This window comes from Physella acuta, unplaced genomic scaffold (assembly GCF_028476545.2).
Source record: "Physella acuta isolate Inbredline_101_S28 unplaced genomic scaffold, ASM2847654v3 ptg000405l, whole genome shotgun sequence".
NCBI classification, from domain to species: domain Eukaryota; kingdom Metazoa; phylum Mollusca; class Gastropoda; family Physidae; genus Physella; species Physella acuta.
This window is the reverse complement of record NW_026731924.1, coordinates 1,154,183-1,181,815: the sequence shown is the minus strand read 5'-3', so window position 1 is coordinate 1,181,815 and position 27,633 is coordinate 1,154,183. Positions and strand designations below refer to the sequence as shown.

The following is a 27,633-nucleotide window of genomic DNA, read 5'->3' as shown; positions in this document are numbered from 1 at the left end:
GTTGCTGGTCAAACTTTTGTGTTGCTGGTGGTCAAACTTTTGTGTTGCTGGTGGTCAAACTTTTGTGTTGCTGGTCAAACTTTTGTGTTGCTGGTCAAGCTTTTGTGTTGCTGGTCAAACTTTTGTGTTGCTGGTGGTCAAACTTTTGTGTTGCTGGTCAAACTTTTGTGTTGCTGGTGGTCAAACTTTTGTGTTGCTGGTGGTCAAACTTTTGTGTTGCTGGTCAAGCTTTTGTGTTGCTGGTGGCCAAACTTTTGAGTTGGTGGTGGTTAATCTTTTGAGTTGGTGGTGGTTAATCTTTTGAGTTGGTGGTTAAACTTTTGAGTTGGTGGTTGAACTTTTGTGTTGCTGGTCAAACTTTTGTGTTGGTGGTGGTCAAACTTTTGAGTTGCTGGTCAAACTTTTGAGTTGCTGGTGGTCAAACTTTTGAGTTGGTGGTGGTCAAACTTTTGTGTTGCTGGTGGTCAAACTTTTGTGTTGCTGGTGGTCAAACTTTTGTGTTGGTGGTCAAACTTTTGTGTTGCTGGTGGTCAAACTTTTGTGTTGGTGGTCAAACTTTTGTGTTGCTGGTCAAACTTTTGTGTTGCTGGTGGTCAAACTTTTGTGTTGCTGGTGGTCAAACTTTTGTGTTGCTGGTGGTCAAACTTTTGTGTTGCTGGTCAAACTTTTGTGTTGCTGGTGGTCAAACTTTTGTGTTGCTGGTGGTCAAACTTTTGTGTTGCTGGTGGTCAAACTTTTGTGTTGCTGGTCAAACTTTTGTGTTGCTGGTGGTCAAACTTTTGTGTTGCTGGTGGTCAAACTTTTGTGTTGCTGGTCAAACTTTTGTGTTGCTGGTGGTCAAACTTTTGTGTTGCTGGTGGTCAAACTTTTGTGTTGCTGGTGGTCAAACTTTTGTGTTGCTGGTCAAGCTTTTGTGTTGCTGGTGGCCAAACTTTTGAGTTGGTGGTGGTTAATCTTTTGAGTTGGTGGTGGTTAATCTTTTGAGTTGGTGGTTAAACTTTTGAGTTGGTGGTTGAACTTTTGTGTTGCTGGTCAAACTTTTGTGTTGGTGGTGGTCAAACTTTTGAGTTGCTGGTCAAACTTTTGAGTTGCTGGTGGTCAAACTTTTGAGTTGCTGGTGGTCAAACTTTTGTGTTGCTGGTGGTCAAACTTTTGTGTTGCTGGTGGTCAAACTTTTGAGTTGCTGGTGGTCAAACTTTTGTGTTGCTGGTGGTCAAACTTTTGTGTTGCTGGTGGTCAAACTTTTGAGTTGCTGGTGGTCAAACTTTTGTGTTGCTGGTCAAACTTTTGTGTTGCTGGTGGTCAAACTTTTGTGTTGCTGGTGGTCAAACTTTTGTGTTGCTGGTGGTCAAACTTTTGTGTTGGTGGTGGTCAAACTTTTGTGTTGCTGGTGGTCAAACTTTTGTGTTGCTGGTGGTTAAACTTTTGTGTTGCTGGTGGTCAAACTTTTGTGTTGCTGGTCAAACTTTTGTGTTGCTGGTGGTCAAACTTTTGTGTTGCTGGTGGTCAAACTTTTGTGTTGCTGGTGGTCAAACTTTTGTGTTGCTGGTGGTCAAACTTTTGTGTTGCTGGTCAAACTTTTGTGTTGCTGGTGGTCAAACTTTTGTGTTGCTGGTGGTCAAACTTTTGTGTTGCTGGTGGTCAAACTTTTGTGTTGCTGGTCAAACTTTTGTGTTGCTGGTGGTCAAACTTTTGTGTTGCTGGTGGTCAAACTTTTGTGTTGCTGGTCAAACTTTTGTGTTGCTGGTGGTCAAACTTTTGTGTTGCTTGTCAAACTTTTGTGTTGCTGGTGGTCAAACTTTTGTGTTGCTGGTGGTCAAACTTTTGTGTTGCTGGTGGTCAAACTTTTGTGTTGCTGGTCAAACTTTTGTGTTGCTGGTCAAACTTTTGTGTTGCTGGTCAAACTTTTGTGTTGGTGGTGGTCAAACTTTTGTGTTGCTGGTCAAACTTTTGTGTTGCTGGTGGTCAAACTTTTGTGTTGCTGGTGGTCAAACTTTTGTGTTGCTGGTGGTCAAACTTTTGTGTTGCTGGTGGTCAAACTTTTGTGTTGCTGGTGGTCAAACTTTTGTGTTGGTGGTCAAACTTTTGTGTTGGTGGTGGTCAAACTTTTGTGTTGCTGGTCAAACTTTTGTGTTGCTGGTGGTCAAACTTTTGTGTTGCTGGTGGTCAAACTTTTGTGTTGCTGGTCAAACTTTTGTGTTGCTGGTGGTCAAACTTTTGTGTTGCTGGTGGTCAAACTTTTGTGTTGGTGGTCAAACTTTTGTGTTGCTGGTGGTCAAACTTTTGTGTTGGTGGTCAAACTTTTGTGTTGCTGGTCAAACTTTTGTGTTGCTGGTGGTCAAACTTTTGTGTTGCTGGTGGTCAAACTTTTGTGTTGCTGGTGGTCAAACTTTTGTGTTGCTGGTCAAACTTTTGTGTTGCTGGTGGTCAAACTTTTGTGTTGCTGGTGGTCAAACTTTTGTGTTGCTGGTGGTCAAACTTTTGTGTTGCTGGTCAAACTTTTGTGTTGCTGGTGGTCAAACTTTTGTGTTGCTGGTGGTCAAACTTTTGTGTTGCTGGTCAAACTTTTGTGTTGCTGGTGGTCAAACTTTTGTGTTGCTGGTGGTCAAACTTTTGTGTTGCTGGTGGTCAAACTTTTGTGTTGCTGGTGGTCAAACTTTTGTGTTGCTGGTCAAACTTTTGTGTTGCTGGTCAAACTTTTGTGTTGCTGGTGGTCAAACTTTTGTGTTGCTGGTGGTCAAACTTTTGTGTTGCTGGTCAAACTTTTGTGTTGCTGGTCAAGCTTTTGTGTTGCTGGTCAAACTTTTGTGTTGCTGGTGGTCAAACTTTTGTGTTGCTGGTCAAACTTTTGTGTTGCTGGTGGTCAAACTTTTGTGTTGCTGGTGGTCAAACTTTTGTGTTGCTGGTCAAGCTTTTGTGTTGCTGGTGGCCAAACTTTTGAGTTGGTGGTGGTTAATCTTTTGAGTTGGTGGTGGTTAATCTTTTGAGTTGGTGGTTAAACTTTTGAGTTGGTGGTTGAACTTTTGTGTTGCTGGTCAAACTTTTGTGTTGGTGGTGGTCAAACTTTTGAGTTGCTGGTCAAACTTTTGAGTTGCTGGTGGTCAAACTTTTGAGTTGCTGGTGGTCAAACTTTTGTGTTGCTGGTGGTCAAACTTTTGTGTTGCTGGTGGTCAAACTTTTGAGTTGCTGGTGGTCAAACTTTTGTGTTGCTGGTGGTCAAACTTTTGTGTTGCTGGTGGTCAAACTTTTGAGTTGCTGGTGGTCAAACTTTTGTGTTGCTGGTCAAACTTTTGTGTTGCTGGTGGTCAAACTTTTGTGTTGCTGGTGGTCAAACTTTTGTGTTGCTGGTGGTCAAACTTTTGTGTTGGTGGTGGTCAAACTTTTGTGTTGCTGGTGGTCAAACTTTTGTGTTGCTGGTGGTTAAACTTTTGTGTTGCTGGTGGTCAAACTTTTGTGTTGCTGGTCAAACTTTTGTGTTGCTGGTGGTCAAACTTTTGTGTTGCTGGTGGTCAAACTTTTGTGTTGCTGGTGGTCAAACTTTTGTGTTGCTGGTGGTCAAACTTTTGTGTTGCTGGTCAAACTTTTGTGTTGCTGGTGGTCAAACTTTTGTGTTGCTGGTGGTCAAACTTTTGTGTTGCTGGTGGTCAAACTTTTGTGTTGCTGGTCAAACTTTTGTGTTGCTGGTGGTCAAACTTTTGTGTTGCTGGTGGTCAAACTTTTGTGTTGCTGGTCAAACTTTTGTGTTGCTGGTGGTCAAACTTTTGTGTTGCTTGTCAAACTTTTGTGTTGCTGGTGGTCAAACTTTTGTGTTGCTGGTGGTCAAACTTTTGTGTTGCTGGTGGTCAAACTTTTGTGTTGCTGGTCAAACTTTTGTGTTGCTGGTCAAACTTTTGTGTTGCTGGTCAAACTTTTGTGTTGGTGGTGGTCAAACTTTTGTGTTGCTGGTCAAACTTTTGTGTTGCTGGTGGTCAAACTTTTGTGTTGCTGGTGGTCAAACTTTTGTGTTGCTGGTGGTCAAACTTTTGTGTTGCTGGTCAAACTTTTGTGTTGCTGGTCAAACTTTTGTGTTGCTGGTGGTCAAACTTTTGTGTTGCTGGTGGTCAAACTTTTGTGTTGCTGGTGGTCAAACTTTTGTGTTGCTGGTGGTCAAACTTTTGTGTTGCTGGTGGTCAAACTTTTGTGTTGCTGGTCAAACTTTTGTGTTGCTGGTGGTCAAACTTTTGTGTTGCTGGTGGTCAAACTTTTGTGTTGCTGGTGGTCAAACTTTTGTGTTGCTGGTGGTCAAACTTTTGTGTTGCTGGTCAAACTTTTGTGTTGCTGGTGGTCAAACTTTTGTGTTGCTGGTGGTCAAACTTTTGTGTTGCTGGTCAAACTTTTGTGTTGCTGGTGGTCAAACTTTTGTGTTGCTGGTCAAACTTTTGTGTTGCTGGTGGTCAAACTTTTGTGTTGCTGGTGGTCAAACTTTTGTGTTGCTGGTCAAACTTTTGTGTTGGTGGTGGTCAAACTTTTGTGTTGCTGGTCAAACTTTTGTGTTGCTGGTCAAACTTTTGTGTTGCTGGTCAAACTTTTGTGTTGCTGGTCAAACTTTTGTGTTGCTGGTGGTCAAACTTTTGTGTTGCTGGTGGTCAAACTTTTGTGTTGCTGGTCAAACTTTTGTGTTGCTGGTCAAACTTTTGTGTTGCTGGTGGTCAAACTTTTGTGTTGCTGGTCAAACTTTTGTGTTGCTGGTGGTCAAACTTTTGTGTTGCTGGTGGTCAAACTTTTGTGTTGCTGGTGGTCAAACTTTTGTGTTGCTGGTCAAACTTTTGTGTTGCTGGTGGTCAAACTTTTGTGTTGCTGGTGGTCAAACTTTTGTGTTGCTGGTGGTCAAACTTTTGTGTTGCTGGTGGTCAAACTTTTGTGTTGCTGGTGGTCAAACTTTTGTGTTGCTGGTGGTCAAACTTTTGTGTTGCTGGTGGTCAAACTTTTGTGTTGCTGGTGGTCAAACTTTTGTGTTGCTGGTCAAACTTTTGTGTTGCTGGTGGTCAAACTTTTGTGTTGCTGGTGGTCAAACTTTTGTGTTGCTGGTGGTCAAACTTTTGTGTTGCTGGTCAAACTTTTGTGTTGCTGGTGGTCAAACTTTTGTGTTGCTGGTGGTCAAACTTTTGTGTTGCTGGTGGTCAAACTTTTGTGTTGCTGGTCAAACTTTTGTGTTGCTGGTGGTCAAACTTTTGTGTTGCTGGTGGTCAAACTTTTGTGTTGCTGGTGGTCAAACTTTTGTGTTGCTGGTGGTCAAACTTTTGTGTTGCTGGTCAAACTTTTGTGTTGCTGGTCAAACTTTTGTGTTGCTGGTGGTCAAACTTTTGTGTTGCTGGTGGTCAAACTTTTGTGTTGCTGGTCAAACTTTTGTGTTGCTGGTGGTCAAACTTTTGTGTTGCTGGTCAAACTTTTGTGTTGCTGGTGGTCAAACTTTTGTGTTGCTGGTCAAACTTTTGTGTTGCTGGTGGTCAAACTTTTGTGTTGCTGGTGGTCAAACTTTTGTGTTGCTGGTGGTCAAACTTTTGTGTTGCTGGTGGTCAAACTTTTGTGTTGCTGGTGGTCAAACTTTTGAGTTGGTGGTGGTCAAACTTTTGTGTTGCTGGTGGTCAAACTTTTGTGTTGGTGGTTAAACTTTTGTGTTGCTGGTGGTCAAACTTTTGTGTTGCTGGTGGTCAAACTTTTGAGTTGGTGGTGGTCAAACTTTTGAGTTGCTGGTGGTCAAACTTTTGTGTTGCTGGTGGTCAAACTTTTGTGTTGCTGGTGGTCAAACTTTTGAGTTGGTGGTGGTCAAACTTTTGTGTTGCTGGTGGTCAAACTTTTGTGTTGGTGGTTAAACTTTTGTGTTGCTGGTGGTCAAACTTTTGTGTTGCTGGTGGTCAAACTTTTGAGTTGGTGGTGGTCAAACTTTTGAGTTGCTGGTGGTCAAACTTTTGTGTTGCTGGTGGTCAAACTTTTGTGTTGCTGGTCAAACTTTTGTGTTGCTGGTCAAACTTTTGTGTTGCTGGTGGTCAAACTTTTGTGTTGCTGGTGGTCAAACTTTTGTGTTGCTGGTCAAACTTTTGTGTTGCTGGTCAAACTTTTGTGTTGCTGGTGGTCAAACTTTTGTGTTGCTGGTGGTCAAACTTTTGAGTTGCTGGTGGTCAAACTTTTGTGTTGCTGGTCAAACTTTTGTGTTGCTGGTCAAACTTTTGTGTTGCTGGTCAAACTTTTGTGTTGCTGGTGGTCAAACTTTTGTGTTGCTGGTGGTCAAACTTTTGTGTTGGTGGTTAAACTTTTGTGTTGCTGGTGGTCAAACTTTTGAGTTGCTGGTGGTCAAACTTTTGAGTTGGTGGTGGTCAAACTTTTGAGTTGCTGGTGGTCAAACTTTTGTGTTGCTGGTGGTCAAACTTTTGTGTTGCTGGTGGTCAAACTTTTGTGTTGCTGGTGGTCAAACTTTTGTGTTGCTGGTCAAACTTTTGTGTTGCTGGTGGTCGAACTTTTGTGTTGCTGGTGGTTGAACTTTTGTGTTGCTGGTGGTCAAACTTTTGTGTTGCTGGTGGTTAAACTTTTGTGTTGCTGGTGGTCAAACTTTTGTGTTGCTGGTCAAACTTTTGTGTTGCTGGTGGTCAAACTTTTGTGTTGCTGGTGGTCAAACTTTTGTGTTGCTGGTGGTCAAACTTTTGTGTTGCTGGTGGTCAAACTTTTGAGTTGGTGGTGGTCAAACTTTTGTGTTGCTGGTGGTCAAACTTTTGTGTTGGTGGTTAAACTTTTGTGTTGCTGGTGGTCAAACTTTTGTGTTGCTGGTGGTCAAACTTTTGAGTTGGTGGTGGTCAAACTTTTGTGTTGCTGGTGGTCAAACTTTTGTGTTGCTGGTGGTCAAACTTTTGTGTTGCTGGTCAAACTTTTGTGTTGGTGGTGGTCAAACTTTTGTGTTGCTGGTGGTCAAACTTTTGTGTTGCTGGTCAAACTTTTGTGTTGCTGGTGGTCAAACTTTTGTGTTGCTGGTGGTCAAACTTTTGTGTTGCTGGTCAAACTTTTGTGTTGCTGGTTAAACTTTTGTGTTGCTGGTGGTCAAACTTTTGTGTTGCTGGTGGTCAAACTTTTGTGTTGCTGGTGGTCAAACTTTTGTGTTGCTGGTGGTTAAACTTTTGTGTTGCTGGTCAAACTTTTGTGTTGCTGGTGGTCAAACTTTTGAGTTGCTGGTGGTCAAACTTTTGAGTTGCTGGTGGTCAAACTTTTGTGTTGCTGGTGGTCAAACTTTTGTGTTGCTGGTGGTCAAACTTTTGAGTTGCTGGTGGTCAAACTTTTGTGTTGCTGGTGGTCAAACTTTTGTGTTGCTGGTCAAACTTTTGTGTTGCTGGTGGTCAAACTTTTGAGTTGCTGGTGGTCAAACTTTTGTGTTGCTGGTGGTCAAACTTTTGTGTTGCTGGTGGTCAAACTTTTGTGTTGCTGGTCAAACTTTTGTGTTGCTGGTGGTCAAACTTTTGTGTTGCTGGTCAAACTTTTGTGTTGCTGGTGGTCAAACTTTTGAGTTGCTGGTTAAACTTTTGTGTTGCTGGTGGTCAAACTTTTGTGTTGCTGGTGGTCAAACTTTTGAGTTGCTGGTCAAACTTTTGTGTTGCTGGTGGTCAAACTTTTGAGTTGCTGGTTAAACTTTTGTGTTGCTGGTGGTCAAACTTTTGTGTTGCTGGTTAAACTTTTGTGTTGCTGGTCAAACTTTTGTGTTGCTGGTGGTCAAACTTTTGTGTTGCTGGTGGTCAAACTTTTGTGTTGCTGGTGGTCAAACTTTTGTGTTGCTGGTGGTCAAACTTTTGTGTTGCTGGTGGTCAAACTTTTGTGTTGCTGGTCAAACTTTTGTGTTGCTGGTCAAACTTTTGTGTTGCTGGTGGTCAAACTTTTGTGTTGCTGGTGGTCAAACTTTTGTGTTGCTGGTGGTCAAACTTTTGTGTTGGTGGTTAAACTTTTGTGTTGCTGGTGGTCAAACTTTTGAGTTGCTGGTGGTCAAACTTTTGAGTTGCTGGTCAAACTTTTGAGTTGCTGGTGGTCAAACTTTTGTGTTGCTGGTGGTCAAACTTTTGTGTTGCTGGTGGTCAAACTTTTGTGTTGCTGGTGGTCAAACTTTTGTGTTGCTGGTGGTCAAACTTTTGTGTTGCTGGTGGTCAAACTTTTGTGTTGCTGGTGGTCAAACTTTTGAGTTGCTGGTTAAACTTTTGTGTTGCTGGTGGTCAAACTTTTGTGTTGCTGGTGGTCAAACTTTTGAGTTGCTGGTTAAACTTTTGTGTTGCTGGTGGTCAAACTTTTGTGTTGCTGGTGGTCAAACTTTTGAGTTGCTGGTGGTTAAACTTTTGTGTTGGTGGTCAAACTTTTGAGTTGCTGGTCAAACTTTTGTGTTGCTGGTGGTCAAACTTTTGTGTTGCTGGTGGTCAAACTTTTGTGTTGCTGGTGGTTAAACTTTTGAGTTGCTGGTTAAACTTTTGAGTTGCTGGTTAAACTTTTGAGTTGCTGGTTAAACTTTTGAGTTGCTGGTCAAACTTTTGTGTTGCTGGTGGTCAAACTTTTGTGTTGCTGGTGGTCAAACTTTTGTGTTGCTGGTGGTTAAACTTTTGAGTTGCTGGTTAAACTTTTGAGTTGCTGGTTAAACTTTTGAGTTGCTGGTTAAACTTTTGAGTTGCTGGTCAAACTTTTGAGTTGGTGGATAACTTAAAATTTGGTCAACTGAAAATAGTTTCAATGAGGCATTGACCCCATACAGTGAGGCATTGACCCCATACAGTGGCATTGACCCCATACAGTGTGGCATTGACCCCATACAACGTGGCATTGACCCCATACAGTGTGGCATTGACCCCATACAACGTGGCATTGACCCCATACAGTGTGGCATTGACCCCATACAGTGTGGCATTGACCCCATACAATGTGGCATTGACCCCATACAACGTGGCATTGACCCCATACAGTGTGGCATTGACCCCATACAATGTGGCATTGACCCCATACAGTGTGGCATTGACCCCATACAGTGTGGCATTGACCCCATACAGTGTGGCATTGACCCCATACAGTGTGGCATTGACCCCATACAGTGTGGCATTGACCCCATACAGTGTGGCATTGACCCCATACAGTGTGGCATTGACCCCATACAGTGTGGCATTGACCCCATACAGTGTGGCATTGACCCCATACAGTGTGGCATTGACCCCATACAGTGTGGCATTGACCCAATACAATGTGGCATTGACCCCATACAGTGTGGCATTGACCCCATAAGTATGGAAATATGTAGAAGATCTAAATCTAATGAGTTGAAAAACTCTCTAATTCCAAATTCTGATAGTTAAATAGCTTCAAGTTGAATAGACTGCTGGTCAGTACTAAATTGAAGACAAGACACATGTCCTCATTTTGTTTGAAGGGTAACCAGCTGAAAGTCAAGCAAGTAGATGAAGATCAGCTCTTTGATCTTATCCGATCCTTGCCTGGCAAAGTTTCCAAGTATGAAATTCAAGCCAAAGATCAAATTAAAAAGGTAAAACGTGTATTGTAATTGTGAAACAGACTACAATTAACTGCTAGGTAACATAGACTAGAGTTGACTGCTGGGTAACATAGACTAGATTTGACTGCTGGGTAACATAGACTAGAGTTGACTGCTGGGTAACATAGACTAGAGTTGACTGCTGGGTAAAAAAAGTAATCTTTTAAGTAATAATTTTGCGTGCGTATTAGTCTAGCTATAGCTTTATTTATACACATTAACATTTATATTAACATTTTTCGGGCAAACGGCCTTCGGACAAGTGTCCATTCAGGCGTTTGTCACATTCGGGCAAGTGTTCAGTAGGGCATTGGTAGCATTCGGGCATTTGTCGCATTTGGGCAAGGGTCCATTCAGGAAATCAGCATTTGGGCAAGTGTCTTTCGGGTAAATGTCCGGCTCCCAGAAGGGGGGGGGGGATACAAATTTTGAACTTTTCATAAATATATTTCTAACTGCTAATCTAAAATGATTTTTATCATTTCTGAAACAATGATTTGTGTTTGAATAAAATATTTGAACAACTTCAAGTCTAAAGATTCCTACTGGTTATATTCTTCAGGAGTCTTTGATAAAAGATACTCATTATGAAGGAGTAGGTAAGCATTCAAAAACTTTGAAGTTTGACGAAGCTACACCATCAGGACCTGCCAAGTGTTTATTTACTCAAATCAAAAGCACTCCACAAACCAGTTCAGCTGATGTATCTCCTCCATTAAACAAAGCAGACGGCCCCAGTTGCCCTGAGAGTTTGCTGTGGGTGGACAAACACAAGCCCACCTCACTCAAGAATATCATTGGCCAACAAGGGGAGAAAAGTAATGCCAGAAAGCTGCTTCACTGGCTGACTGCCTGGCATGAGAACATCATTGTTAAAAGACTTAAGGCTTCAGGTATGTTGGCTTGTCCTTGACCTCTCATGTCTGCAGGCAAGCAGGTCAAAAATAGGTGCTAACAATAGGTGCTAACAATAGGTGCTAACAATACTCCTGTGCAATATGAGTACATGATTGTTCCAATGGATTGAAAGCAAATTTGATCTAGTTGTCAGTTGTCCAATTGGTTCTACTCTAAAGCATTGCACTTTTTTGGGTTAGATTTTTTCTATTTATGTATTCTACTGCCCCTGGATAATTCATAGCAAGAGTATATACAGAATTTATGATACAATGACAGCTTCAACTCATTGACTATACAATATATTGAGTTACAAATTAGTACAGTGGGGAAAAAATGGATTCTGTATATAAATAAAACCAGAAGTGTGGGGGTGTGCTCAAGGATGTCCTACCCAGGATCTGAATTGGAGACTTTAGGGATAGCAGACGTGTGCCCTCACTCTATTAGCCTTATTAAAATAACTAGCCGTTGGTACCCGTTACACATAAATTATAGGACTATATATTTCAATGTTATACTTGTTTGGGAAAAATGTTACACGTGAATTATAAGACTATATATTTCAATGTTATACTTGTTTGGGAAAAATTTTTATAAAAAAAATTATTGGTCAAAACGCTATGTGCTCTACCACACGTTGAACAATATTAGTGACAAAGCAAAGAAATAACTAAACAGCTTAAAATCCGACACATTTAAAATCAAATAGGCGGCTACCAATACCTATTAAATTAAAACCAAATTATATACATTATTAGTCAACACAACACCATATTAAATGCACACACTGATTAAGAGACTTAAAATTAAGAGACTTCGTTAAAAACCCGGCTGTTCAATGGTAGTTGTGCTGTTTTTGTCTTTTAAAAACCTGGTTGTTCAATGGCAGTTATGCTGTTTTTGTCTTTTAAAAACCCGGCTGTTCAATGGTAGTTATGCTGTTTTTGTCTTTTAAAAACCTGGCTGTTCAATGGTAGTTATGCTGTTTTTGTCTTTTAAAAACCTGGCTGTTCAATGGTAGTTATGCTGTTTTTGTCTTTTAAAAACCTGGCTGTTCAATGGTAGTTATGCTGTTTTTGTCTTTTAAAAACCTGGCTGTTCAATGGTAGTTATGCTGTTTTTGTCTTTTAAAAACACTTATTTTGGCACAGCATGGATCTGACCACATTATTCCTTCATAGGAAGGAAGACAGAATCAGGTGAACTCTACTTCACCTGCCCCATGTCCCGCCAAGTCCCAATAGGCAACTTTATCATTCACATCTAATAAAAATTAACTTTGATGTGGTGTGTCTCGAACCCGTACCATCCACATGGTAACTATTTCACTATCATCTCAGCTATTTAGGCATTTCAGCTTAGGTGCAGAATAAGTGTAGTACTTTACTTGAGTTACGTGAATAGGCCCTATTATCTCAAATGAAACTTTATCCAAAATTACCTGATTCCATTAGCCAAACAAACAAAGATGTATATAAAATAATTAAGGCCTGAAATAGTTTAGTATAGAAGCTCATTATGGGCATAGATTCTAGATAGAGCTAGAGTCTAGATTTTGCTAGATCTAGATATAGAATCTAAATAGATAAAGTAAATTTTATAAGTTTAGGCCAAGAAAATTGTATACATTTCATAGTGTACGTCTTGAAGTTGATAAGTAGATGTATAGACCTAAACCAAATTTGAATGAAATAGCTCATTTCTTTATATTCTAAAATTGGAAGATGAGGCCATTAGTTTTGTGCTCTTTCCTTTGTTTAAACATTTGGCATGTGACATCATGCCGTATCTTTAGGTTCTCCATATATCGCTCAACATATTGATCACTTTGCCAAAAGATATTGAGGACAGAGAGAGAGAAGTGCGCACATGGTCTTTTATATATTAAGATAATTTTACTTTTATTAGGGTGTTAAATTAGCAATAGTGTGAAGTTAAGTATTAGTTAAATTAGTATAGGCTTTATATAAAGGTTAAGACTCGAAGCATAATTTTTTAAAACTCAAGTGAAAGATATACAAAGATAATCATAAATAAACATGACTCATTTATTTAGTCGCCACAATATGTCATGGCCAATTATGCAATTAAGTATTAAAAATTATTTTTTATTTAGAAAGGAAAAGCGACTTGGCAAAGTGTTGACTACACTATCACTTCATATACCAATATGAAATCTAAAATCATAAGTTTGTTTTGAAAGCAAAACCTATGCTTTTAATTTTGAATAATGATATAGTCTGTTTTAAAAAATGAAAATATTGGGTTTTTTTTTCAAAGCAGAAACAATGACTTTGTATTTTTCAGCAAGTTTTTTTGCTGGGGGTAAAGGAGATGGGTCAGGTAACAGAGCTGCGCTTCTTTCTGGACCCCCCGGGATTGGGAAAACTACAACTGCTACACTAGTCTGTAAGGTAAGGACATTAGTTAAATACATGCTACACTAGTCTGTAAGGTAAGGACATTAGTTAAATACATGCTACATTAGTCTGTAAGGTAAGGACATTAGTTAAATACATGCTACACTAGTCTGTAAGGTAAGGACATTAGTTACAACTAAATACATGCTAACTAGTCTGTAAGGTAAGGACATTAGTTACAACTAAATACATGCTACACTAGTCTGTAAGGTAAGGACATTAGTTAAATACATGCTACACTAGTCTATTGATTTAAATTTCTTGATATGCAACATGTCAGGATGTTCCTTTAGAAATAATGAATTAACGAAATAATGAATTCCAATGTAAAAACAGGAAGCCAAATTTTCCTATGTGGAACTCAATGCCTCAGACTGTAGAAGCAAACGAAGTCTGAAAGAAGTGGTCTCTGAATCTTTGAATAACCAGACTCTAATAGACTACATGGGAGAGAACTGTTCTAACACAGGCCAGAGACATTGCCTCATTATGGATGAAGTGGATGGGATGGCTGGTAATGAGGACAGAGGTGGTCTCAATGTAAGATTTATTGCTACACTTGGGGGAACTAATGCAGTTGATAAATAGTGATTTTTGTAGGAACTAATACAGTTTATAAATAATGATTTTTGTAGGAACTAATACAGTTTATAAATAATGATTTTTGTAGGAACTAATACAGTTGATCAAAATGATTTTTGTAGGAACTAATACAGTTGATAAAAATGATTTTTGTAGGAACTAATACAGTTTATAAATAATGATTTTTTGTAGGAACTAATACAGTTTATAAATAATGATTTTTGTAGGAACTAATACAGTTTATAAATAATGATTTTTGTAGGAACTAATACAGTTTATAAATAATGATTTTTGTAGGAACTAATACAGTTTATAAATAATGATTTTTGTAGGAACTAATACAGTTGATCAAAATGATTTTTGTAGGAACTTATACAGTTGATAAATAATGATTTTTGTAGGAACTAATACAGTTTATAAATAATGATTTTTGTTGTAACTGGTACAGTTGATAAATAATGATTTTTGTAGGAACTAATACAGTTTATAAATAATGATTTTTGTAGGAACTAATACAGTTGATCAAAATGATTTTTGTAGGAACTAATACAGTTGATAAATAATGATTTTTGTAGGAACTAATACAGTTTATAAATAATGATTTTTGTAGGAACTAATACAGTTGATAAATAATGATTTTTGTAGGAACTAATACAGTTTATAAATAATGATTTTTGTAGCTAGTACAGTAGATAAAAATGATTTTTCTAGGAACTAATACAGTTGATAAAAATTATTTTTGTAGGAACTGGTACAATTGATAAAAAGCACAAAGATACCTATCATCTGTATTTGCAATGATCGCAACTCAGTGAAGATGCGTTCCTTGTCTAACTACTGCCTAGACCTGCGGTTTACACGTCCAAAAGTTGAGCAGATCAAGGGGGCCATGATGTCCCTTGCATTCAAAGAAGGGGTTAAAGTCCCGCCTGCTGCATTGAATGAAATTATTTTAGCCTCAAACCACGACATCAGACAGGTGAGTCCAATTTATAACAGCTGAAAGGTATGTTTTATATTCATCCACATTTTTTCAGCAAGCCTTCTAAAACACTAGAATATTCTGATTGTTTTGACATTTTTCAGATTATTCACAACCTGTCTATGTGGAGTGTATCTGACAAAAATCTCACATTTGACCAAGTGAAGATGGATTCTTCCAAAGCACAAAAAGATGTCAAATTGGTAAGTAGTGCAGTACTTGTCTGAAGTAGTGAGGTACTTGTCTGAAGTAGTGAGGTACTTGTCTGAAGTAGTGAGGTACTTGTCTGAAGTAGCGAGGTACTTGTCTGAAGTAGTGCACTACTTGTCTGAAGTAGTGCGGTACTTGTCTGAAGTAGTGAGGTACTTGTCTGAAGTAGTGCAGTACTTGTCTGAAATGTTAGGGTACTTGTCTGAAGTAGTGAGGTACTTGTCTGGTGTAGTGCAGTACTTGCCTAAAGTAGTGTAGTACTTATCTGAAGTAGTGCAGTACTTGTCTGAAGTAGTGCAGTACTTGTCTGAAGTAGTGCAGTACTTGTCTGAAGTAGTGCAGTACTTGTCTAAAGTAGTAAGTTACTTGTCTGAAGTAGCGAGGTATTTGTCTGGAGTAGTGCAGTACTTGTCTGAAGTAGTGAGTTACTTGTCTGAAGTAGTGCAGTACTTGTCTGGAGTAGCAAAGTACTTGTCTGAAGTAGTGCAGTACTTGTCTGAAGTAGTGCAGTACTTGTCTGAAGTAGTGAGTTACTTGTCTGAAGTAGTGAGGTACTTGTCTGGATTAGTGCAGTACTTGTCTGAAGTATCAAGGTACTTGTCTGAAGTAGTGCAGTACTTGTCTGAAGTAGTGCAGTACTTGTCTGAAGTAGTGCAGTACTTGTCTGAAGTAGTGCAGTACTTGTCTGAAGTAGTGAGGTACTTGTCTGGAGTAGTGCAGTACTTGTCTAAAGTAGTGCAGTACTTGTCTGAAGTAGTGCAGTACTTGTCTGAAGTAGTGCAGTACTTGTCTGAAGTAGTGCAGTACTTGTCTGAAGTAGTGCATTACTTGTCTTAAGTAGTGAGTTACTTGTCTGAAGTAACGAGGTACTTGTCTGGAGTAGTGCAGTACTTGTCTGAAGTAGTGAGGTACTTGTCTGGAGTAGTGCAGTAATTGTCTGAAGTAGTGAGGTACTTGTCTGGAGTAGTGAGTTACTTGTCTGAAGTAGCAAGGTACTTGTCTGAAGTAGCGAGGTACTTGTCTGGAGTAGTGCAGTACTTGTCTGAAGAAGTGAGTTACTTGTCTGGAGTAGTGCAGTACTTGTCTGAAGTAGTGAGGTACTTGTCTGGAGTAGTGCAGTAATTGTCTGAAGTAGTGAGGTACTTGTCTGGAGTAGTGAGTTACTTGTCTGAAGTAGCGAGGTACTTGTTTGAAGTAGTGCAGTTCTTGTCTGGAGTAGTGCAGTACTTGTCTGAAGTAGTGAGGTACTTGTCTGGAGTAGTGCAGTACTTGTCTGAAGTAGTGCAGTAATTGTCTGAAGTAGTGCAGTACTTGTCTGAAGTAGTGCAGTGCTTGTCTGAAGTAGTGAGGTACTTGTCTGAAGTAGTGCAGTACTTGTCTGAAGTAGTGCAGTACTTGTCTGAAGTAGTGCAGTACTTGTCTGAAGTAGTGCAGTACTTGTCTGAAGTAGTGAGGTACTTGTCTGGAGTAGTGCAGTAATTGTCTGAAGTAGTGAGGTACTTGTCTGGAGTAGTGAGTTACTTGTCTGAAGTAGCGCAGTTCTTGTCTGAAGTAGTGCAGTACTTGTCTGAAGTAGTGAGGTACTTGTCTGAAGTAGTGAGGTACTTGTCTGAAGTAGTGCAGTACTTGTCTGAAGTAGTGCAGTACTTGTCTGAAGTAGTGCAGTACTTGTCTGAAGTAGTGCAGTACTTGTCTGAAGTAGTGCTTCCTTTACTAAAGGGGGCCCTGCTTCCTTTACTGGAGGGGCCCTTCTTCCTTTTGCTTCCTTTACTAGAGGGGCCCTGCTTCCTTTACTGGAGGGGCCCTGCTTCCTTTACTGGAGGGGCCCTGCTTCCTTTACTAGAGGGGCCCTGCTTCCTTTACTGGAGGGGCCCTGCTTCCTTTACTGGAGGGGCCCTGCTTCCTTTACTGGAGGGGCCCTGCTTCCTTTACTGGAGGGGCCCTGCTTCCTTTACTGGAGGGGCCCTGCTTCCTTTACTAGAGGGGCCCTGCTTCCTTTACTGGAGGGGCCCTGCTTCCTTTACTGGAGGGGCCCTGCTTCCTTTACTGGAGGGGCCCTGCTTCCTTTACTGGAGGGGCCCTGCTTCCTTTACTGGAGGGGGCCTGCTTCCTTTACTAGAGGGGCCCTTCTTCCTTTTGCTTCCTTTACTGGAGGGGCCCTTCTTCCTTTTGCTTCCTTTACTGGAGGGGGCCTGCTACCTTTACTGGAGGGGCCCTTTTTCCTTTTGCTTCCTTTACTGGAGGGGCCCTTCTTCCTTTTGCTTCCTTTACTGGAGGGGCCCTGCTTCCTTTACTGGAGGGGCCCTGCTTCCTTTACTAGAGGGGCCCTTCTTCCTTTTGCTTCCTTTACTGGAGGGGCCCTTCTTCCTTTTGCTTCCTTTACTGGAGGGGCCCTGCTTCCTTTACTGGAGGGGCCCTGCTTCCTTTACTGGAGGGGCCCTTCTTCCTTTATTCCTGGAGGGTCTCTGCTTCCTTTACTAGAGGGGCCCTGCTTCCTTTACTAGAGGGGCCCTGCTTCCTTTACTAGAGGGGCCCTGCTTCCTTTACTGGAGGGGCCCTGCTTCCTTTACTGGAGGGGCCCTGCTTCCTTTTGCTTCCTTTACTGGAGGGGCTCTTCTTCCTTTTGCTTCCTTTACTGGAGGGGCCCTTCTTCCTTTTGCTTCCTTTACTGGAGGGGGCCTGCTACCTTTACTGGAGGGGCCCTTTTTCCTTTTGCTTCCTTTACTGGAGGGGCCCTTTTTCCTTTTGCTTCCTTTACTGGAGGGGCCCTTCTTCCTTTTGCTTCCTTTACTGGAGGGGCCCTTCTTCCTTTTGCTTCCTTTACTGGAGGGGGCCTGCTACCTTTACTGGAGGGGCCCTTTTTCCTTTTGCTTCCTTTACTGGAGGGGCCCTTCTTCCTTTTGCTTCCTTTACTGGAGGGGCCCTGCTTCCTTTACTGGAGGGGCCCTGCTTCCTTTACTAGAGGGGCCCTTCTTTCTTTTGCTTCCTTTACTGGAGGGGCCCTTCTTCCTTTTGCTTCCTTTACTGGAGGGGCCCTGCTTCCTTTACTGGAGGGGCCCTGCTTCCTTTACTGGAGGGGCCCTGCTTCCTTTACTGGAGGGGCCCTGCTTCCTTTACTGGAGGGGCCCTTCTTCCTTTACTGGAGGGGCCCTGCTTCCTTTACTAGAGGGGCCCTTCTTCCTTTTGCTTCCTTTACTGGAGGGGCCCTGCTTCCTTTACTGGAGGGGCCCTTCTTCCTTTATTCCTGGAGGGTCTCTGCTTCCTTTACTAGAGGGGCCCTGCTTCCTTTACTAGAGGGGCCCTGCTTCCTTTACTAGAGGGGCCCTTCTTCCTTTTGCTTCCTTTACTGGAGGGGCCCTGCTTCCTTTACTGGAGGGGCCCTTCTTCCTTTATTCCTGGAGGGTCTCTGCTTCCTTTACTAGAGGGGCCCTGCTTCCTTTACTGGAGGGGCCCTGCTTCCTTTACTGGAGGGGCCCTTCTTCCTTTATTCCTGGAGGGTCTCTGCTTCCTTTACTAGAGGGGCCCTGCTTCCTTTACTAGAGGGGCCCTGCTTCCTTTACTGGAGGGGCCCTTCTTCCTTTATTCCTGGAGGGTCTCTGCTTCCTTTACTAGAGGGGCCCTGCTTCCTTTACTAGAGGGGCCCTGCTTCCTTTACTGGAGGGGCCCTGCTTCCTTTACTGGAGGGGCCCTGCTTCCTTTACTGGAGGGGCCCTGCTTCCTTTATTCCTGGAGGGTCTCTGCTTCCTTTACTAGAGGGGCCCTGCTTCCTTTACTAGAGGGGCCCTGCTTCCTTTACTGGAGGGGCCCTGCTTCCTTTACTGGAGGGGCCCTGCTTCCTTTACTGGAGGGGCCCTTCTTCCTTTATTCCTGGAGGGTCTCTGCTTCCTTTACTAGAGGGGCCCTGCTTCCTTTACTGGAGGGGCCCTGCTTCCTTTACTGGAGGGGCCCTTCTTCCTTTATTCCTGGAGGGTCTCTGCTTCCTTTACTAGAGGGGCCCTGCTTCCTTTACTAGAGGGGCCCTGCTTCCTTTACTGGAGGGGCCCTTCTTCCTTTATTCCTGGAGGGTCTCTGCTTCCTTTACTAGAGGGGCCCTGCTTCCTTTACTAGAGGGGCCCTGCTTCCTTTACTGGAGGGGCCCTGCTTCCTTTACTGGAGGGGCCCTGCTTCCTTTTGCTTCCTTTACTAGAGGGGCCCTGCTTCCTTTACTGGAGGGGCCCTTCTTCCTTTATTCCTGGAGGGTCTCTGCTTCCTTTACTAGAGGGGCCCTGCTTCCTTTACTAGAGGGGCCCTGCTTCCTTTACTGGAGGGGCCCTGCTTCCTTTACTGGAGGGGCCCTGCTTCCTTTACTGGAGGGGCCCTGCTTCCTTTACTGGAGGGGCCCTGCTTCCTTTACTAGAGGGGCCCTGCTTCCTTTACTGGAGGGGCCCTGCTTCCTTTACTGGAGGGGCCCTGCTTCCTTTACTAGAGGGGCCCTGCTTCCTTTACTAGAGGGGCCCTGCTTCCTTTTGCTTCCTTTACTGGAGGGGCCCTGCTTCCTTTACTGGAGGGGCCCTGCTTCCTTTACTAGAGGGGCCCTGCTTCCTTTTGCTTCCTTTACTGGAGGGGCCCTGCTTCCTTTACTGGAGGGGCCCTGCTTCCTTTTGCTTCCTTTACTGGAGGGGCCCTGCTTCCTTTACTGGAGGGGCCCTGCTTCCTTTACTAGAGGGGCCCTTCTTCCTTTTGCTTCCTTTACTGGAGGGGCCCTGCTTCCATTACTTTGAGCAAGCCTTGGTTGGGTTTAATCATCATTCTAGCTGTCCACTGTATCTCTAGTGTAGGCCAATCTTTAGAAGTAACTTAGGTACCCTAGTGTTCCATTTGCTGGAGGCTGCTTAGTGATTGTACCTACCACCATCTGCCTGGGGGTTCGGGCCACCCCCACCCCTCAATGCCAGTAACAATGGGATTATGTTCTTGAAACCAAATGATATCTTTGCCTACTATAGCTCCTGCCAAACCTCAGGCCATGAGAGTTGATTATTGTCAGATCTCTTTCTGCATACGAACATGAGAAATCAATGAATTTTTCTACAAAAAAACAATGTTCTGTGCACAACTGAATTTGGTACAGTCTTATTGAATTTCTCAGGGTCCATTTGATGTGTGTCGTAAAGTTTTTGTCAGCGATGAAGAGACCAGAAAGATGAGCCTGACTGAGAAAGCTGATCTGTTTTTCATTTCTCAGGGTCCATTTGATGTGTGTCGTAAAGTTTTTGTCAGCGATGAAGAGACCAGAAAGATGAGCCTGACTGAGAAAGCTGATCTGTTTTTCCATGACTACAGCTTTGGTCCCCTTTTTGTCCATGAGAATTATCCCAGCGTCATCCCATTCAATGCCAAGTAAGTGACATTGGTTAATGCCACAAAATGTCAGGTAAGTGACATTAGTTAATGCCACAAAATGTCAGGTAAGTGACATTAGTTAATGCCACAAAATGTCAGGTAAGTGACATTAGTTAATGCCACAAAATGTCAGGTAAGTGACATTTGTTAATGCCACAAAATGTCAGGTAAGTGACATTAGTTAATGCCACAAAATGTCAGGTAAATGACATTAATGTCTTCCCACTCAATGCCAAGTAAGTGACATTTGTTAATGCCACAAAATGTCAGGTAAGTGACATTAGTTAATGCCACAAATGTCAGGTAAGTGACATTAGTTAATGCCACAAAATGTCAGGTAAGTGACATTAGTTAATGCCACAAAATGTCAGGTAAGTGACATTTGTTAATGCCACAAAATGTCAGGTAAGTGACATTAGTTAATGCCACAAAATGTCAGGTAAGTGACATTAGTTAATGCCACAAAATGTCAGGTAAATGACATTAATGTCTTCCCACTCAATGCCATGTGACATTGGTTAATGCCACAAAATGTCAGGTAAGTGACATTAGTTAATGCCACAAAATTTCAGGTAAGTAACATTAATGTCATCCCACTAAATGTCAGGCTACTTACATGATGTCACTCCTACAAAATTATAGGCAAGTTACCAGTCCGACCAATAGCAAAATTGTTCCACTCAAATTTTCTAATTGATCCACTCAATTGTTCCACTCAATTGTTCCACTCAATTGTTCCATACAATTGTTCCACTCAATTGTTCCACACAATTGTTCCACTCAATTGTTCCACTCAATTGTTCCACACAATTGTTCCACACAATTGTTCCACTTAATTGTTCCACTCATTTGATCCACTCAATTGTTCCGCTCAATTGTTCCACTCAATTGTTCCACACAATTGTTCCACTCAATTGTTCCACTCAATTGTTCCACTCATTTGTTCCACACAATTGTTCCACTCAATTGTTCCACTCAATTGTTCCACTCAATTGTTCCACACAATTGTTCCACTCAATTGTTCCACTCAGTTGTTCCACACAATTGTTCCACTCAATTGTTCCACTCAATTGTTCCACTCAATTGTTCCACTCAATTGTTCCACTCAATTGTTCCACTCAATTGTTCCACACAATTGTTCCACACAATTTCCACTCAATTGTTCCACACAATTGTTCCACACAATTGTTCCACTTAATTGTTCCACTCATTTGATCCACTCAATTGTTCCGCTCAATTGTTCCACTCAATTGTTCCACACAATTGTTCCACTCAATTGTTCCACTCAATTGTTCCACACAATTGTTCCACTCATTTGTTCCACACAATTGTTCCACTCAATTGTTCCACTCAATTGTTCCACTCAATTGTTCCACACAATTGTTCCACTCATTTGTTCCACACAATTGTTCCACTCAATTGTTCCACTCAATTGTTCCACTCAATTGTTCCACTCAATTGTTCCACTCAATTGTTCCACACAATTGTTCCACTCAATTGTTCCACTCAATTGTTCCACACAATTGTTCCACTCATTTGATCCACTCAATTGTTCCACTCAATTGTTCCACTCAATTGTTCCACTCAATTGTTCCGCTCAATTGTTCCGCTCAATTGTTCCGCTCAATTGTTCCACTCAATTGTTCCACACAATTGTTCCACACAATTTCCACTCAATTGTTCCACACAATTGTTCCACACAATTGTTCCACTTAATTGTTCCACTCATTTGATCCACTCAATTGTTCCGCTCAATTGTTCCACTCAATTGTTCCACACAATTGTTCCACTCAATTGTTCCACACAATTGTTCCACTCATTTGTTCCACTCAATTGTTCCTCTCAATTGTTCCACACAATTGTTCCACTCATTTGATCCACTCAATTGTTCCACTCAATTGTTCCACTCAATTGTTCCGCTCAATTGTTCCGCTCAATTGTTCCACTCAATTGTTCCACACAATTGTTCCACACAATTGTTCCACTCAATTGTTCCACTCAATTGTTCCACACAATTGTTCCACTCAATTGTTCCACTCAATTGTTCCACTCAATTGTTCCACTCAATTGTTCCACTCAATTGTTCCACTCAATTGTTCCATACAATTGTTCCACTCATTTGTTCCACACAATTGTTCCACTCAATTGTTCCACTCAATTGTTCCATACAATTGTTCCACTCAATTGTTCCACTCAATTGTTCCACTCAATTGTTCCACTTAATTGTTCCACACAATTGTTCCACTCAATTGTTCCACTCAATTGTTCCATACAATTGTTCCACTCAATTGTTCCACACAATTGTTCCACTCAATTGTTCCACACAATTGTTCCACTCAATTGTTCCACACAATTGTTCCACTCAATTGTTCCATACAATTGTTCCACTCAATTGTTCCACACAATTGTTCCACTCAATTATTCCACTCAATTGTTCCACACAATTGTTCCACTCAATTGTTCCACTCAATTGTTCCACACAATTATTCCACTCAATTGTTCCACACAATTGTTCCACACAATTGTTCCACTCAATTGTTCCACACAATTATTCCACTCAATTGTTCCACTCAATTGTTCCACTCAATTGTTCCACACAAATACAGACAAGCTTCTGGGAGACTTAGTTTGTACGAAAATCTTAGTGTCAGGGGCCTACATGATAGGGTTCATTTGTCTCTGGTGCTTTTTATGGGGCTCTTTTGTCTGAAACGTTTTATTGGATCATTTTGACGCCACATTGTTTTAATCCAATCCAAACCAGACAAGTAGTCCTCCACTCTAGCGATCTAACCCAAAGCCTCACACATTTGTTCACATCAGTCTTCAACCATTTCCCCTCTACTGTCTTTCATACCCACATTTGACCTTGGGGAAAAATACATAACCCATCGTGTTTAGCTGAACTCATTTTCCCTGGTGTTTTAACTACTTTAACCTAACCATGATAATAAGACAAATATTATTTAAAAAACATTATAGCAACAAGCTTTTAAATGCACTGAAAATAAGAAAATAAACTAATTTCCTTTCTTTCATAAAAGCTTTTGTTGCTCAAATATGTAAAAGATCTCAAGAGCTAAAAGTTACTGTCTGTGACCATATATTACAGACTCAGCAAGTTCTTAAACTTGTTACCTCCCCTTAGTTTCAAAACAGTTTAATTAATTTTTAATGACTAATTAAACATCTAATGAAATTAAAAAATAGATGTACTTGTATTGTCTAAAAGTGGAGCGTACCTAGAAAGTTTGAATAAATCACTGCATAAGAAGTGAGTCAAAATTGAGTTAAAAAGTTTTGCCACAAACCCACAAAGAAAAAAAAACAAGACATTGTGAAGTAAATAAAAGCTTGTAAAAATGACCAGTATTAAATGCATCCAACAGACCATTTTCCAACCAGAAGCCGGATAGTCTAGTCTATATTATGTTAAACATGTTAGGCAATCCTTGTTATTTACTAGTCAATTGTCTGTTGACAGAAAGCACAAGCTGCACATTAACTATGGACATCATTTGTGATCGTGATAACTTTATTTCAGAGGGAATCACTCTAGGCACATGTCCTGTTTGGCCAGAACAATTGACAGTATTTGTGATGGTGATAACTTTATTTCAGAGGGAATCACTCTAGGCACATGTCCTGTTTGGCCAGAACAATTGACAGTATTTGTGATGGAGATATGGTAGAGAAACTAGTAAGAAAAGATGGCAACTGGTCTTTGTTACCCACACAGGTAGGTTGTGTGGCAGGTTAATGACTGGATTCATTCAATCTTATGTAACACATATAGTTACCAGCCAGGGGGGGGGGGGGGGCAGGTTAATGACTGGATTCATTGAATCTTATGTAACACATATAGTTACCAGCCAAGGGGGGGGGGCAGGTTAATGACTGGATTCATTGAATCTTATGTAACACATATAGTTACCAGCCAGGGGGGGGGGGGGGGCAGGTTAATGACTGGATTCATTGAATCTTATGTAACACATATAGTTACCAGCCAAGGGGGGGGGGGGCAGGTTAATGACTGGATTCATTGAATCTTATGTAACACATATAGTTACCAGCCAGGGGGGGGGGGGGCAGGTTAATGACTGGATTCATTGAATCTTATGTAACACATATAGTTACCAGCCAGGGGGGGGGGGGGGGGGCAGGTTAATGACTGGATTCATTGAATCTTATGTAACACATATAGTTACCAGCCAGGGGGGGGGGGGGGGGGCAGGTTAATGACTGGATTCATTGAATCTTATGTAACACATATAGTTACCAGCCAAGGGGGGGGGGGGGGGGCAGGTTAATGACTGGATTCATTGAATCTTATGTAACACATATATAGTTACCAGCCAGGGGGGGGGGGCAGGTTAATGACTGGATTCATTGAATCTTATGTAACACATATAGTTACCAGCCAGGGGGGGGGGGCATAAGAATAAAGTTGTAATTCATTGGGTTGCAGCCCCTGTGTGACCGCAGCTGTTTTCCCTGTGTCTCATGTCATGGGATTATGGGTAGCTTGTGCCTAGCCGTGTCAGACATACCCAAGGCTGCTGTCTGTGGACACTGAGGGTGACGGTACCTAGAGGTAGATCATGACAGTGTAGACCTAATGAAGGGCTACAATTCATTATTCATCTATAAGTCGCCATCTACTGTTTTCTACACTGTTTACTACTGTTGTTCTACATCGCCGATTATGGTTTGATGTAAAGCCAGTAGTTGACAACAGTGTCGGTTCAGTGTGTCCTAAATCTCAGGGTCAGCCGTCTTAACCACAACACCTAAGTGGGGAAAAGCATCACCACTGAGTGAGTGTTACACTTAACTGGAGGAATTTTTATGGGTTTTATGGCAGGTTAATGACTGGATTCCTTGAATCTTCACTGGAGGAATTTTTATTAATAACTCAGTTGGTGCTGTTATAACTATTGAAACTTAGTTGGTGCTGTTATAACTATTGAAAACTTAGTTGGTGCTGTTATAACTATTGAAAACTTAGTTGGTGCTGTTATAACTGAGTATGTTTCTGTTTGCCAGGCAATGTATTCCAGTGTCATCCCAGGTGAGCTCATGCGAGGCAGTTTTCCTGCAATGACATCTTTTCCCCAGTGGCTGGGCAAGTTTTCCAGCACCTCAAAAACCAGCAGGATCCTTCAGGAGCTCAACATGCATATGAGATTAGTGTACGTGTTATTTGTGGCTAACATTGTTTTACATACCAGCAAAAAATCTAAACATAGTTTTGCAATATTGTCCGTATGTCTATGTTTAAGTCTATGCTTGTGTCCATTTTGGAAAACGGCATTTGGGCAAGTGTCTTTCAGGAATTTGTCGTAGACTTGTTTTAGATCTCCCTGAGTCGGAAGAACTTATTTTTGCAATCATGTCTGTGTGTGTGTGTGTGTGAACATGATAACTTGAGTACTGTTACAGCTAGGTTGAAGAAATTTCATATACAAGTATTATACCAAATTTATAGTTCTGTATCAACTTTTCAGCCATTTCTGGTAACAGGAAGTGAAACTTATTCTACTTTCAATTTTTGCTAAAGCCTATAACTTGAGTACTGTTTCTGAGAGACACAATTTCAAAGTTAAAGATCTCATTCTTTGTTTGCTTTCAAATTTTGAGAATTTTCTGGTGACCTGAAGTAGTGCTGTAAGCTATTTCCGAATTGAATTTATTAAGGTCTAATGTGTCGCACTATATTAAACGCATTGTTTGCTTTTCACTATTCTATTTTAAAAAGTTTAAGTATGTAAAAATTGATAAAAAGCATGTCTCCTGCTTTATTTTTATAGCTTACAACACATTACTTGCACATCACACTGGTAACATAGTGACTGTCAGACTGGTAACTTAGTGACTGCCAGACTGGTAACATAGTGACTGTCAGACTGGTAACTTAGTGACTACCAGACTGGTAACTTAGTGACTGCCAAACTGGTAACTTAGTGACTACCAGACTGGTAACTTAGTGACTTCCAGACTGGTGACTTAGTGATTATTATATTGAATTTAGTTTTGAACATTTTCTTTTTAGAACATCATGTGACAAGCAAAGTCTTAACATGGATTATCTTCCCACACTCCGTTCTTGCCTGACCTCTCCACTGGTCACCAAAGCTACTGATGGAGTGTCTGAGGTCATCAAGGTCATGGATGACTATGACATCATCAAGGATGACTTTGACAATATTCTAGAGGTCACCAAATGGCCAAATAGCCTTGACCCCATGTCTAAGCTAGACTCTAAGGTAAGCTGTCTGTAACAACATGTATTGTTAATGTGACAATACGATGTTATTGTTGTGACAATACGTTGTTATTGTAAGTTCTTTCTTCAATAGACACGATGAATTGTTCTTTCATTTTCCAACTTTATTTACAGTGATAAGATAGATCCATAAGGAATAATGATAATAAATCCATAGTAGGATAACAATAATAATAAATCTGTTATGAAACGGAGTCATCTGTGTGCTTTGTTTTGATGATGGTGGTGATGACTGTAGTGAGAGGTTCAAATAAAACGCCAACACAATTTCAGCTGAACAACTTTCATTAAATACACTCTATATGGTAGTCCGACTATGGTCTAAGAAAGCAGAACTAGTTCATTAATAGCGACCGGCCTTAGGGGCCAGCTCTATTACACTTTACAAAACACAAAACACGACTACATGCTAGCCAGTCTAAAGTTCCACTGTCCTATCTTTCTGGCCCAAGCTTGACCCTGGGTTCCTTAACCCCTGCATGACCCTGGCATTCCAGCAAATGCTAGGTGGGACTGATGCATTGTGTCCAAGTTCAGGTGCGGGAGGGGGTGGGGAGGGGCAGTACACGCTGTCCCAGTTCAGGTGTGGGACAGGAGGGGGGTGGGGTAGATACCCACTAGTGGGTCTACCCACTAGCGGTGGGACGAGGGGGGGGGGGTTTGACTCCGTTATAACAAAATCCATAGTAGGATAACAAGCCAATAGCAGGATAACAAATAAGCCAAGGACAATCCACGAACATAGTGACATGGTGATGGCTTACATTCTTCTATACAGGCACCCTTGTCCACCTTACGCTCACCTTTATATCCTACATTCTCTCCCCTAACGTCAGTGAGCAATATAACAAAAAGCATGGAAAAACATGATTAGTCGCTCACAAATTCCTTCCGTTGGCCAGGTACTCCACTTTTATACAAGTTAATGCTAAATACAATATACATAAACAATACCAACAGTACAGTCTGTTACACAATAGAAGTGAAGGTTGATCCTTCAAGACTGTTTAGAGGTGTTGGATTTAGCATTATTTCATAGAATTATGAATAGTCGAACCTATACAGAAATCCACACTCATATCATAACACTACCTTTTCTCTTAAACCCCAAATACTTATCATACCACTTGTATCCATATAACCAAAATATATATCAAACATCTCATCCATATCATGCCCCTCATTCATAACCCCTTATTAGTTTGTGAAAATATAAAAACAAATGAAAACATAAACACAAACAAACATTAATACAAACACCAACTTAAAAGCGCAAATAATAAAGAAAAAAGAAAGAAAAAATATAATGCAAACACGAACTTAACCATAAACT

At 41.3% G+C, this 27,633-nt stretch overlaps 1 protein-coding gene across 1 annotated transcript in view; it reads left to right on the top strand.

Annotated features, from left to right (window-relative positions):
- The window catches only part of LOC131942387 (replication factor C subunit 1), a 57,544-nt gene that overhangs the window by 27,192 nt on the left and 2,719 nt on the right, over positions 1-27,633 (top strand). The window contains exons 13-22 of the mRNA XM_059302223.1: positions 9,416-9,529; positions 10,101-10,431; positions 12,746-12,852; positions 13,195-13,398; positions 14,186-14,419; positions 14,527-14,625; positions 19,857-20,011; positions 23,636-23,753; positions 25,061-25,206; positions 26,067-26,280. Coding sequence (XP_059158206.1) covers positions 9,416-9,529; positions 10,101-10,431; positions 12,746-12,852; positions 13,195-13,398; positions 14,186-14,419; positions 14,527-14,625; positions 19,857-20,011; positions 23,636-23,753; positions 25,061-25,206; positions 26,067-26,280 — 1,722 coding nt within the window. The remainder of the gene's footprint in view (positions 1-9,415; positions 9,530-10,100; positions 10,432-12,745; positions 12,853-13,194; positions 13,399-14,185; positions 14,420-14,526; positions 14,626-19,856; positions 20,012-23,635; positions 23,754-25,060; positions 25,207-26,066; positions 26,281-27,633) is intronic.